Genomic DNA, 11384 nt, shown 5'->3' with positions numbered 1-11384 from the left:
CGCAGTCTCTGATTAAAACTCCCTGGAAAACTTCTGCTGTCCAGACTGCAATACATCACGCAGGCTGTGGGGGCAGCAGAGCCCCGAGGCCACAGTTAAACCGTAGAAAAGTCGAGAAAAAGAAACCGGTCTACGACAGTCACCAAAGAGCCTAGAAAACAGAGAGAAACAAGTTATTCCACTCGGTGTTACGCCATTTGAAACGGATTTGTGTGTCATTTTTTGTAAATAAATTAACATGAATTGACTCTGCTGGTGATTTGGGGAAAGTGAAATAACTGAATTCACAACGGCAACAAAATAACAACAAAAAACACCGTCCAACCGTTTAGAACTACACGGAAGTCACGTACATACGCAGCCGCCGCCATCTTTCCTCTGTCGTCGTTACTCTACTTAACGTTTACTAACGGCGACCAATCCTACGTCTCAACAGAGACGTTAAAATTACCCATGACTCCCTTCAAACGTATGACCTGTCTCTGGCCTTGGCGTGTAGGTAGCGCGGTGCTGCTAGTTGTCACTGAGTGAGCGCGGTTTGTAGGACTTGGTCAACGTTACCAAGCTGCTAGTAGTCCCAAACCAGCAAGCAGTCCGCCACTGAACTGGGAACCGTCACCGCGGAGCTGAGCCACGATGCTGAAATGTAGAACAGTTTGGAAAAAGCTTGCACCTCTAGCTAGAGACTCGTCAACTCTGTGCCGGCAGAATGTGAAAAGAGCAGGTCAGTAACTAGTTAGTAACTTGTGGGTCTCCTCTCCTTGCTAGCTGGCCTCAAGTCAAGCACACGCTGAGTGGTATTAAATAATAAGACAGACAGACAGACAGGTTTATGGCCGCCTGCTTGGTTTGGGTGACCAAGTAGATAATTGACACATAGTAGCATACAAGGGCATGTCAATAATTATCTAATTTCAACCACATATTGATCTTTAAATACAATGATAGTGGATGATACATCTTTGAGTTTTTAAACCAGTTCTGGTTTGTGTGTCAAGTATATAATCTGTGTCCTGTGTGGTTTAGCCATGCTGATTTGGTTGGGGTCATGCATGAGGTTGTTTGGGTTGTATAAGCCCCTTGAGACCCTGATAGGATAAACTCAACAGGCACATGTCTGTGGCTTGCTGGAGTGTATAATTATGAAGGCAGGTAATAAACGGGGCATATTAGTTACGAGAAAGGGTTGATTCAAGTCAATGATTCTCATGCAAACTTGGCACCAAGTTTGAGTGAGCCCATTTTTATTTTTGGTGTGAAGTTCAGAGCTTATGCTGAAACATTGAGACTTCATATTTCACTTTATATCATCTTAATGTGATTTATATAATTAATCTTATTATTTAACAATATTTAAAAACCCTATCTGTATGACACATTTCCTAACAATATTACAACAACATTACAGAAGAAGTGAAACAACAACATCATGAGGTCAAATAAACTGACTGGAGGAATTAATGTAAATGATAACTTTCACAGAGGGAAAAGTTTTAAGAAGGGGTTTAAAAGAAGCTAAATAACTGGCTTGTCATGCTAGGATTTCAATAGGTGGAGGTTTCATAGAAAGCTCCGTCACCCTCTTGTCACAAGCTGCGACCTGGTAGTAAATAGAAAGCATCCCAAAGCAGATCTCAGTGGTTAAAAGGGCACATACCAGGTAAAATAAATCACATTGGTATTTAGGAGAAGGACATTCATGTTGTTTAAGTTGAGAAGTCAATTCTGAACTAATCTACCAGGAGTGAGCCTTTTGTAATGTATGTAATGTAAAGGGGCAAGTACAGAGGTGATCAGAGGTGACCATGCCTTTTGTCCTGGTAATTAAGCCAAGCAGCAGCAGCAGCAGCAGCAGCAGCAGCAGCAGTTTGAACCAGCAGGAGATGTTTAAGAGATTCCTGTGCGAGTAAACATCCATCACAGTAGTCTAGGTGGGAAGAGATAAAATGTTTTCACAACATCCATGGGCACATTTTACAGGTGTATCATACAGCCAGCGGCATTCAACATTTGGCAATTGCTTGTCTGCATGTATCACATTGTCACCCAGACTAGCTACTCCTTTGCTTTCATTAACCACAAATGAAGCACCTTTTCACACCCTTGTATAAAACATAGGAAAGAAGGCTGAACAGTAGTGCCATGCTTGTTGCATCTTGCGTCATCATTGCAATTTGTCCAGACACGTAGCAAAGACAGATGCTATTGACAGAAGCAGTGAATATATACTTAATTTAAGTAGTCAGACAGTGAAAACCTGATAATCCTGATCAACGTAACAAAACCAACACCTCTTCAGTCACGGTTAATGCAGCTGTTTGTCATTTTACCATCCTCCACCATTCAAAAAGTTATATTTTAATCATCAGACATGACAGATTTCATCTATAAATCCAAGTGCACTGCATTAGTCAGTGTCATTATTAGTGTGTATGAGATGTGGCTTGGAGATATATCATGATTTTGATAGATCTCATTATTTTTTGTGGGACAGTAGTTGATACAGTTTTGTCCAATTAATTTGTTGTCTTTATTGTTTTCAGGTTTGAACAATGCCAGTGCAGTACGTGTGCCAGCAGCCCACATGTCCAGTGGGGCTGCTGGGGGAGGAGGGGAAAATAAGGTGTACTTCCTCCTAGTAGGAGCAGCCTGCCTTGGAGGGGGGATATATGTGAGTGTTTATATGTGAGAATATATGATATGCTTAATCAAAAATGATTGTGGTTTATTTATGTGACATTTCAGACAAAGATTAGGTCCATAGAGGTTTATTTGAATGTGAGCATTTTTGCTGTTTGTTCCCACTCTGCCTGTTCAGATGTTGACTGGCAGTTGAACCTGGATCTTATTGGCAGATTTAGGCTATTTCCTACAGTAGTAGTACAATAGTTAAACTAGTTGAGTAAATAAAATACTTTTTTTTTTTTTTACAGACCTACCGAACTGTAACTGGTGACCAGCAAAGATACCTGGATCGTATGACACGTAAATCAGATGCACAAATATCAGCCGCACCCTCCCAGTCAGAGCCTCCTGGTGAGTAATTTCACAAACAGGTTCAAAGATAATCTAATCAAAGCTGCAGCATTTTAATGTGATATTTCTTTTATGTATATACAATTAAGAATTTTACATTTTTAGTTATTTTTGCTTTGTTTCGGCTGCAGAAGACACCGAGACAGCAGGTGAATTACTTTTCTATCATACCTGAGCATAAACTGTGCCTTAGCTATAAACATCTGATATGATATGATATGTATATTGTATATTATATGAAAATCTTTTAAAGGAAAGCTTTGTGGTGTTAAACTGTAGTTAGGGTTAAGGTTATTTGCTTCAGAATTAGCTGACTCTGCAGCGTGCACCATAGCTTCCTCTTTATTACCATGTAAACAGCAAGACAAACTGTATTTAAATCTGTGTTCAGATGACCTTTATGACCAATTGGCTTCTTAGTTTTAACTCTGGTGTATAAATTAATTGTTTGATTGTCAAATGATATGCTATATATCAGTCCAAGTTGATCACTTCATAGCTGCTGTTTGATGAATCTGTTCATTCCTCTCTCAGCCGTCCCTGAGCCAAAGCCTGAAGCAGCACCTTCACCAGAAACTGAAGCAGCGGCCCCCAGTGAAACAACTGAACCATCCCCAGGTAGTCTGCATTCTGCTCTATACACCTGAATGCATGCATAAAGAGTGCCTCTTGTATAAGTCTGTTTAAAACTAAAGTAAGAGAATAACAAGTTGTACTTTGCATGTATTTAAATGTACTTTTGATGAAGGCTCATGTTAGAATTAGCGACACCAACTGGTAAAGTCGGATTGGTGCAACATAAGTGGGCTAAACACACCTGTCTTTTCACTCTTCTTTATACCCTGCTCATAATTGTCACTTCTGTGATGTGTTAAAAATACACTTTTATGATGGTGACAGGATTTATACATGGGGCCCTGTGTTTATGTCTTAACCTGTGTGAGTCGTGTCTATGTCCATGAACCATAACTTCTTGTTGCATGTTTTCATTTCCTTGTGTGTCTCTCATGTATTTAGTGATGCATGTGTCATTCTTACTTTGTTTTGTTTGATTCATTTATGTCCTCACATTGTATATTAACCCTTGTTACAGTTTCATTTTACGAACACTCACATACTCACATTTTCCATTCTGATGTGTATTTCTGTTTTTTGTGAGACACAGTGTTGGGAGTATTTTCTACAAATATGTTTGGCTCCTTCTGAACTTTGCTATCATATTTGTGATTTCATTGGAAACCTCTCCTGCCTGGCATTTTCCCCGTGAATGTGTCATACTTTGTGAACCTTTTTTTCCCTGGGACTTTCCTCAAAATATTATTTTTAATGTCAACTGTAATGTGGTAATATTGGTCATTATTGGAAGCTTCCCTTTTAAAGTGGATATATTTCTTCCTCCGGTCTATTTTGTGCTGCGCTTCGGATGCAGATCGTCTTCACACTAGTTTCTAATCCAAACAGGAAGTCTTAAAACAGAATTACAAAAGTCCCTGGTACTTGTGAAAAACATTGTGGTAACATGACGCCTGATGAGACATTTGACCTCGTTAATATTTCTGTCAAATATAACTCTGGTTATGGTTGTCACAGATAATAATAGAGAATAAATAAATAGGTTCTTACCAAAAAACTTCCTAAACCTGCAGAATATTTGCATCTGGATGACTTCAGCACACACAAGGCTAACAAGCTTTTAACACAAAAACCACTGATATGCTGTGGTATTTGTACATTTCTATAGAATTGAACCACAAACTGGGCAGCTTCCAATTGATACTGTAATAGTTTGCATGCTCTGCGGACTTTTCCTAAGGTTAAAGCTGGAGAAATGCATGGATACCAAAAGTCTTCCCCTTCAATGATCTCTAAAGAGTTTAGTCTAAACCCGTACTATGAATTGCCTCAACAGCAGATGAGCCGGTGGCAGAAGCATCTCCAGAGGAAGCAGCAAAGCCACCTGCTGCCCCTGTAGTTGAGGAGGGTAAGATTTGAATAGCTAAGATATTAGTCCCTGCAGTAGTACAGGCAATTTTTACAGATTTAACATATAAGGTGTAGTGACCATTAGAGGCAATTATGTAACTTTTGCAACTATACTACCAGAACCAGCACCTGCAGCTGAGTTGCCCCCGGTTGAGCTTACAGAACCGCCTCCAGCACCTGTTGAGGAGAGTGGTAAGCAGTTAGTTAGAGAAGTTAATACATTTTTTCCCACATGCGATGGTTAATTTTGTCTTAACTGGATAAATGATGCGGTTATTCGAACAGAACCTGTAGCAGCTGCAGCAGAGCCAGAGCCAGCCGAGCCTCAGCCTGACGTTGTGGCAGAGAGTGGTAAGCACTCAGTCAGAGCTGCTCATGGAGCCAGTAAAGCACTTTTGCCACATTGTGAGGGTTCATTTTGTCTTAACTGGATAAATGATGCAATTATTCGAACAGAACCTGTAGCAGCAGAAACCCCTGCAGCAGAGCCAGCCGAGCCTCAGCCTGACATTGTGGCAGAGAGTGGTAAGCACTCAGTCAGAGCTGTGCATGGAGCACATTAACACGTTTGCCACATCAGAGGGTTTACTTTATCTTAACTGGTTAAATGATGCGGTTATTCGAACAGAACCTGTAGCAGCTGCAGCAGAGCCAGCCGAGCCTCAGCCCGACGTTGTGGCAGAGAGTGGTAAGCACTCAGTCAGAGCTCTGCATGGAGCCAATGAAGCAGTTTTGCCACATCAGAAGGTTAATTTTATCTAAACTGGTTATATGATGCGGTTATTCGAACAGAACCTGCAGAAACCCCTGCAGCAGAGCCAGCCGAGCCTCAGCCCGACGTTGTGGCAGAGAGTGGTAAGCACTCAGTCAGAGCTGTGCATGGAGCCAGTGAAGCACTTTTGCCACATCTGAGGGTTTACTTTGTCTTAACTCCTTAAATGATGCGGTTGTACTAACAGAACCTACAGCAGCAGCAGCAGTAGCAGCAGAAACGCCTGCAGCAGAGCCGGCCGAGCCTCAGCCTGACGTTGTGGCAGAGAGTGGTAAGACCATTGTCCAGCTACGGTTGGAGCGGGGAGGCGGGAAAAACATGACACCGATACTTTCTCCCATTTCCATAATGTTAATGTTACTTTCACACAAGCTTTTCTTCCATTTATTGTATAACAGTTTTTTCTTATTACAGCGTTTCTTCCTTCCTGCTTATGTCTTTTTCACACTGTTTTGGGTTCTTGTAATGATAAAGGTTAATTCTACTCACATAAACCTTTATTTTCTTTTATTTACCAGGTCCAATTATTCCTTTCAGGTGTATTTTTTTTTATAGGTCATGGGTATTGATCAACATGAAAGATCATATTCTGACCTGTGTCTCTCTCCTGTTTTGGCTTATTGCTTTTCTCTCGCCCGCTCTCTTTCGCATGCAAACTGCAGTAGCGGACTCCACACCTGCCTCTCTCAAGGTCCCCTCACACGCCCCCTACCTCCTTATCGGCGGAGGCACGGCCTCTTTCGCTGCTGCCCGGTCTATTCGAGCCAGAGATCCTGGTGCCAAGGTGAGTCAGGCCTTTTGTTTTCACTTCATTATCCACTGACTCGCACCTGGGAATTCTCAGTTAAACTTTTTTTTCACATGTTTGCTACCAGGTATTAATTATTACTGATGAGCCAGACCTTCCCTACATGAGACCCCCGCTGTCCAAGGAGCTGTGGTTCTCCGATGACCCCAGTGTGACAGAAACACTACGATTTAAACAGTGGAATGGAAAGGAAAGAAGGTGTGTTAAAAAGTTTCTTCTCTGACCCATTATGTGTCAACACCCGTCTCTGTTTCTTTCCTATGATAAATGGTCATTCCACTCAAGTTCTTTAATTACAATTAAAGATTCCTTTGGTGGTGTTTTTTTTGTTTGTTTCTGTTTATGTAAACATCGCTGTTCACCTCAGCATGTAGACACTCTGATACTGCTGGCTTCTTCTTTTCTTCACACTGGTCACAACAAACACTGTAGACACAAAACAAAACTTGCACCACATCCTGTGTTGTAAATTTTTTTTCCCCACCTTAATGTCATAATACCAACTAAAACGGGCAACCTTGGTTGGTTTATGCATGAGTCTCTACCCAGTTAGTTGCAAAAAATCAACACGTTATATATAAACATGTTTTTAATGAGAAAGTGTATTAAATTGAATATCTTATTTATTTTCCAGCATCTACTTCCAACCACTTTCCTTCTACATTCAGCCAGATGAATTTAATAGTGCACAAAATGGGGGAGTGGCTGTTCTCACTGGTAAAAAGGTTGGTTTGCATTTGTTTATTTGGAATTTTAATAATTTTCTACAATTCATATTTGAGTTAATAGAAAAAACTACCATAACCGTTACAATTGTAGTCTTGGATCCTTAAAAATGGGATTTTGAACACGGTTTGAATGTGATTTAATCCGTTTTAGGTGGTTCACATGGATGTGAGGGGAAACAAAGTCAAACTGGACGATGATACTGAGATTTCATACGACAAGTGCTTAATCGCTACGGGTAAGCTTCTGTCTTTGCATTTGTCTGTGCGTGTGGCTTAGACCTGGTGGAAACTAACTGAACTTTGGTCTTTAGGCGGCGTGCCAAGAAATCTACAGGCCGTTGAAAGAGCAGGAGAGGAGGTGATGAAGAGGACAACATTGTTCCGCAAGGTCAGTGTTTAGCCACAAGGGGGCACTAGTATGTGTTAGTGATGGTACGAGGCAAAATACTGTAGAAACATGTCATATTTTGAGGTGATGGAAGTACTTACTTTGCATAAGTTAATTTGATGTAAATGTTGTTCCCCTCCACAGATCGATGACTTCAAATCACTGGACAAGGTCTCCAGAAACATCTCGTCCATCACAATCATTGGCGGTGGCTTCTTGGGCAGCGAGCTGGCCTGTGCCCTCGGCAGGAGATGTAAGGCTCTGAGACTAGATGACACAACATTAGAGAATAGAGGGTAATGCTGATGTTTAACAGAAGTGAGTTATTGCTCTGTGGTTTGATCTTCTGTGCTCTTTTCTTTTCCCAGCAACGGAATCTGGTCTGGAGGTGATACAGATGTACCCTGAGAAGGGCAACATGGGCAAAGTGCTGCCAGAGTATCTGAGCAACTGGACGACAGAAAAAGTCAAGAAAGGTTAACGTTCATTTTACTTGATGGCTTGTCTTAACCTCATTTCATACAACTAGCTGTAAGGTCAAAGGAAAGAGACAGCTGTTATTTATTTATCTTTTTTTTTTGTTCTCTTTATTAATACATGAGTGTTCCTGCTTTGGTTTTCTAGAGGGTGTGAAAATAATCTCAGAAGCTCTGGTGAAGTCTGTGACCTACAAAGAAGATAAACTAGAAATCAAGCTGAAGGATGGCAGACTGGTGGGTCATTTTATTCTGTCCATATGCAGCATAATTCAAGAAATGAAGAGACTTATTAGTTAATAATTATTTTGTGTGTTGCTCTCGTAGGTGAAAACGGATCACATTGTTGCAGCTGTTGGCTTGGAGCCCAACGTTGACCTTGCCAAGTCGGCAGGTCTGGAGGTGGACTCTGACTTTGGTGGCTTTCGGGTCAATGCAGAGCTGCAAGCCAGGTCCAATATTTGGGTGGTAAGTTAAGTGGTAAGGTAGGAGCTCACTCCTGCCACAACAGGCAACAACATCATGAAGAGCTGCGTAGGAGAGATAACGATGCATTATTCATCTCAAAATCTGTTAGTCCACACACATTGTCCTTCCACCAGTATTGTAACAGTTATGACCTCTGCAATGGTTCATGTGTTCTGTCCATCTATGTAAAAATAGAAAAATGCTTGAGCTCATAATGTGTAGCATGAGTTAATAATAGATTAGTTATCGGTCAGACATATTTACTGTATATCAGCATGGAAACATTGACCACCTACTTTTGGAGGAAATCGGTCTAAAGTGATAAATGAGTGACAGAGTTTAAATAAATGATTGAAAGATAAAAGCTACTGTAGTAGATTTGTAAGGTTTGATATTATTTACTTAGTAGATCGAGGTAAGCTGCATACACACTTTTCATGAGCTGCTGTGCTCTTTTTTTATTTTTGCCAAACCTTTTCAGTCTTTTCTTTGATTATACCGCCCTCTACAGGCTAACTCAAGTCATAGTCCAGACAAAACAGAGACGCGTCCTCCATGTCCATCTCTGTCTTTAAATGTAGCTTTTTGTCTTCAAATTAAGATTTATCAATACCTTTTAATGTGGGATAAATAATTACTAATTTGTAATCCATGCACTATGCTCTCAAATCTCCTCATTCCAGGCTGGAGATGCTGCTTGTTTCTACGACATCAGACTGGGCCGCAGACGAGTGGAGCACCACGATCACGCTGTTGTGAGTGGTAGACTAGCTGGAGAGAACATGACAGGAGCCAGCAAACCCTACTGGCATCAGTCTATGTTCTGGTGGGTATTAGACCACTTCCTGTTTCCTGAGTTGCAAATTTTTTAAAACCGTAACCAATGAAACCAGCTTGAAGTTGAAATGATGTTTTTAGAGAGCGAGGACCAGTCTGAATTGCTGATTGCACTTGTCCGCATTCATAGGTTATATTTATATAAGTGGGCACTGGGGCAGCATGTACAATGACTCAGATTTAATCCTTTTAGAAGTCAGATGAACATGCTTGATTGCTTTGAAGTCTTAAATACCATTATGTCCTGAAATATTTAAAACGCCTTTAAAGGACATTAAGGGAGGAGTTGGCCGCAGAGGAGCTGCATTACTCAGGCAGACTTTTTTCAAACCCGTCATAAAAATACCAACAAAAAATTGTTCAGTGAGTAATTTCCCCCTTCTTCACAGTTGACCGCTGTGTTTTGTTTTTAGGAGCTTGTGAAATGTAACACTGCTTGACTGTGGTAAATGTAGACAAGAAAAAATGAAAACAAAGCACAGGGCCGTGAGACAAACTATCATGACTTAAGATGGAGTCAGATTGACATTCCTGTCACTGACGTGTAATGTGTCATCAGGCTTCTGTGGCGCCTCCTCTGATAAGTGAATGGGACACACAGCACTTATGATTATTTAGCAGCACTGGCCAGTTAGCGCATTTAAATATCTTCAAGTTGGTTTGTTTTTATGTATTTCTTCCAGACAAATGAAGTTCACAGCTAAATGTGCGCTCTCGGCTCTGTTGCATGTGTCTACTCTAGAAAAGCAGAGATATGTGAGGCAGACACATACAGTGTTTGAGAAAGTAAAGTATAAAAGCTAGAAATTGCTGTGCTTCACATTGGAGGATGCATGTTAGAAAAATCTTTCAGCAGAAATATGCAGAGTGTTTTGTGTTTGCTCGGACAATGTACCTATTATTCCTTCAACATGTTTTCCATTTCCATGTGGTTTCTCACAGGAGTGACCTGGGTCCGGATGTAGGCTACGAAGCCATCGGGATTGTCGACAGCAGCCTGCCCACAGTGGGAGTGTTTGCCAAAGCCACTGCCAAGGACACGCCTAAAGCTGCCACAGAGAAGTCAGGTAGGAACGTTTATTGTCTTGTGGAAAAAATCTTAATTCTGACAAACAGACTCTTGAGACAGAGGATCTGATTGTGCGTTTTTCATCGAACGTGCCGCAGGAACTGGGATCCGCTCGGAGAGTGAAACAGAGGACACAGCTGTCAGCCCAGTGGCCTCTTCAACACCTGCCCCTGCTTTGGCGCCGCAAAAAGACAACTACGGCAAAGGAGTCATCTTCTACCTGCGAGACAAGGTCGTAGTGGGCATTATCCTGTGGAACGTTTTCAACAGGATGCCCATCGCAAGAAAGGTACGCACCATCCCTTTTTTAAGGAAACTTTGTTGTATCGTAGTGTAGATTAACTATGTGGTTAATGTGAATTGTCCATTGTTTTATTTGTAGATAATCAAGGATGGAGAGGAACATGCAGATCTGAATGAAGTGGCAAAGCTGTTCAACATTCATGAGGATTAAGACGGTGGAGGCTGGCACTCATTACTGGAGGGAATTATGCTTCATGGGAAGACTGAACTTTGGCAGTCATTGCCACACTCTTTAAAACACAAGTGATCACGCATACAAAACTGGACGTTCAGTGTAAATTATGTCATGTGGCTGAAATATTTTCATATTTGAAATTTGTATCTTCTGCACCGTTTGTTTGTTTATTTAATTTTTTGTTATTTTCTTTTTTTTATCCAGGAGAAATCACTGTCTCATCTTCCTGCTATATGCCCAAACCTGTGTGATTGTATGTCTGCTTTCCCCATCAGGCTGAACATGTTAAATATGGATAATCATTTCCCTCTGTGTGATCAGAGCAGCTTGTCGTGAGAGAA

The 11384-nt window shown here is 41.1% G+C and overlaps 1 protein-coding gene across 9 annotated transcripts; it reads left to right on the top strand.

The window, feature by feature from the left end:
• The first annotated feature begins 478 nt into the window (after positions 1 to 478).
• Positions 479 to 11129, top strand: aifm1 (apoptosis inducing factor mitochondrion associated 1). 9 transcript variants are annotated; one of them, XM_085797598.1, is made up of 24 exons: positions 479 to 724; positions 2544 to 2671; positions 2934 to 3036; positions 3571 to 3654; positions 4946 to 5017; positions 5140 to 5211; positions 5305 to 5370; positions 5476 to 5544; positions 5648 to 5707; positions 5812 to 5871; positions 5979 to 6062; positions 6454 to 6575; positions 6667 to 6797; positions 7234 to 7324; positions 7479 to 7563; positions 7639 to 7715; positions 7860 to 7968; positions 8084 to 8191; positions 8340 to 8428; positions 8519 to 8659; positions 9343 to 9485; positions 10439 to 10563; positions 10664 to 10854; positions 10948 to 11129. In XM_085797598.1, the coding sequence occupies exons 1-24, from the start codon at positions 637 to 639 to the stop codon at positions 11017 to 11019; spliced, it is 2370 nt and encodes a 789-aa protein (XP_085653724.1). In that variant the 5' UTR covers positions 479 to 636; the 3' UTR covers positions 11020 to 11129. The 9 variants fall into 9 exon arrangements, with proteins under 9 accessions (XP_085653724.1, XP_085653723.1, XP_085653725.1 ...); XM_085797597.1 differs by having other exon boundaries at positions 5812 to 5874; XM_085797599.1 differs by lacking the exon at positions 5812 to 5871 and having other exon boundaries at positions 5988 to 6062.
• The last annotated feature ends 255 nt before the right edge of the window (positions 11130 to 11384 follow it).

This window comes from Trachurus japonicus, chromosome 14 (assembly GCF_045865225.1).
Source record: "Trachurus japonicus isolate A0001 chromosome 14, Traja_1.0".
Classification (NCBI taxonomy): domain Eukaryota; kingdom Metazoa; phylum Chordata; class Actinopteri; order Carangiformes; family Carangidae; genus Trachurus; species Trachurus japonicus.
The sequence above is the reverse complement of the archived record's forward strand: the minus strand, read 5'-3'. Positions and strand labels throughout refer to the sequence as shown.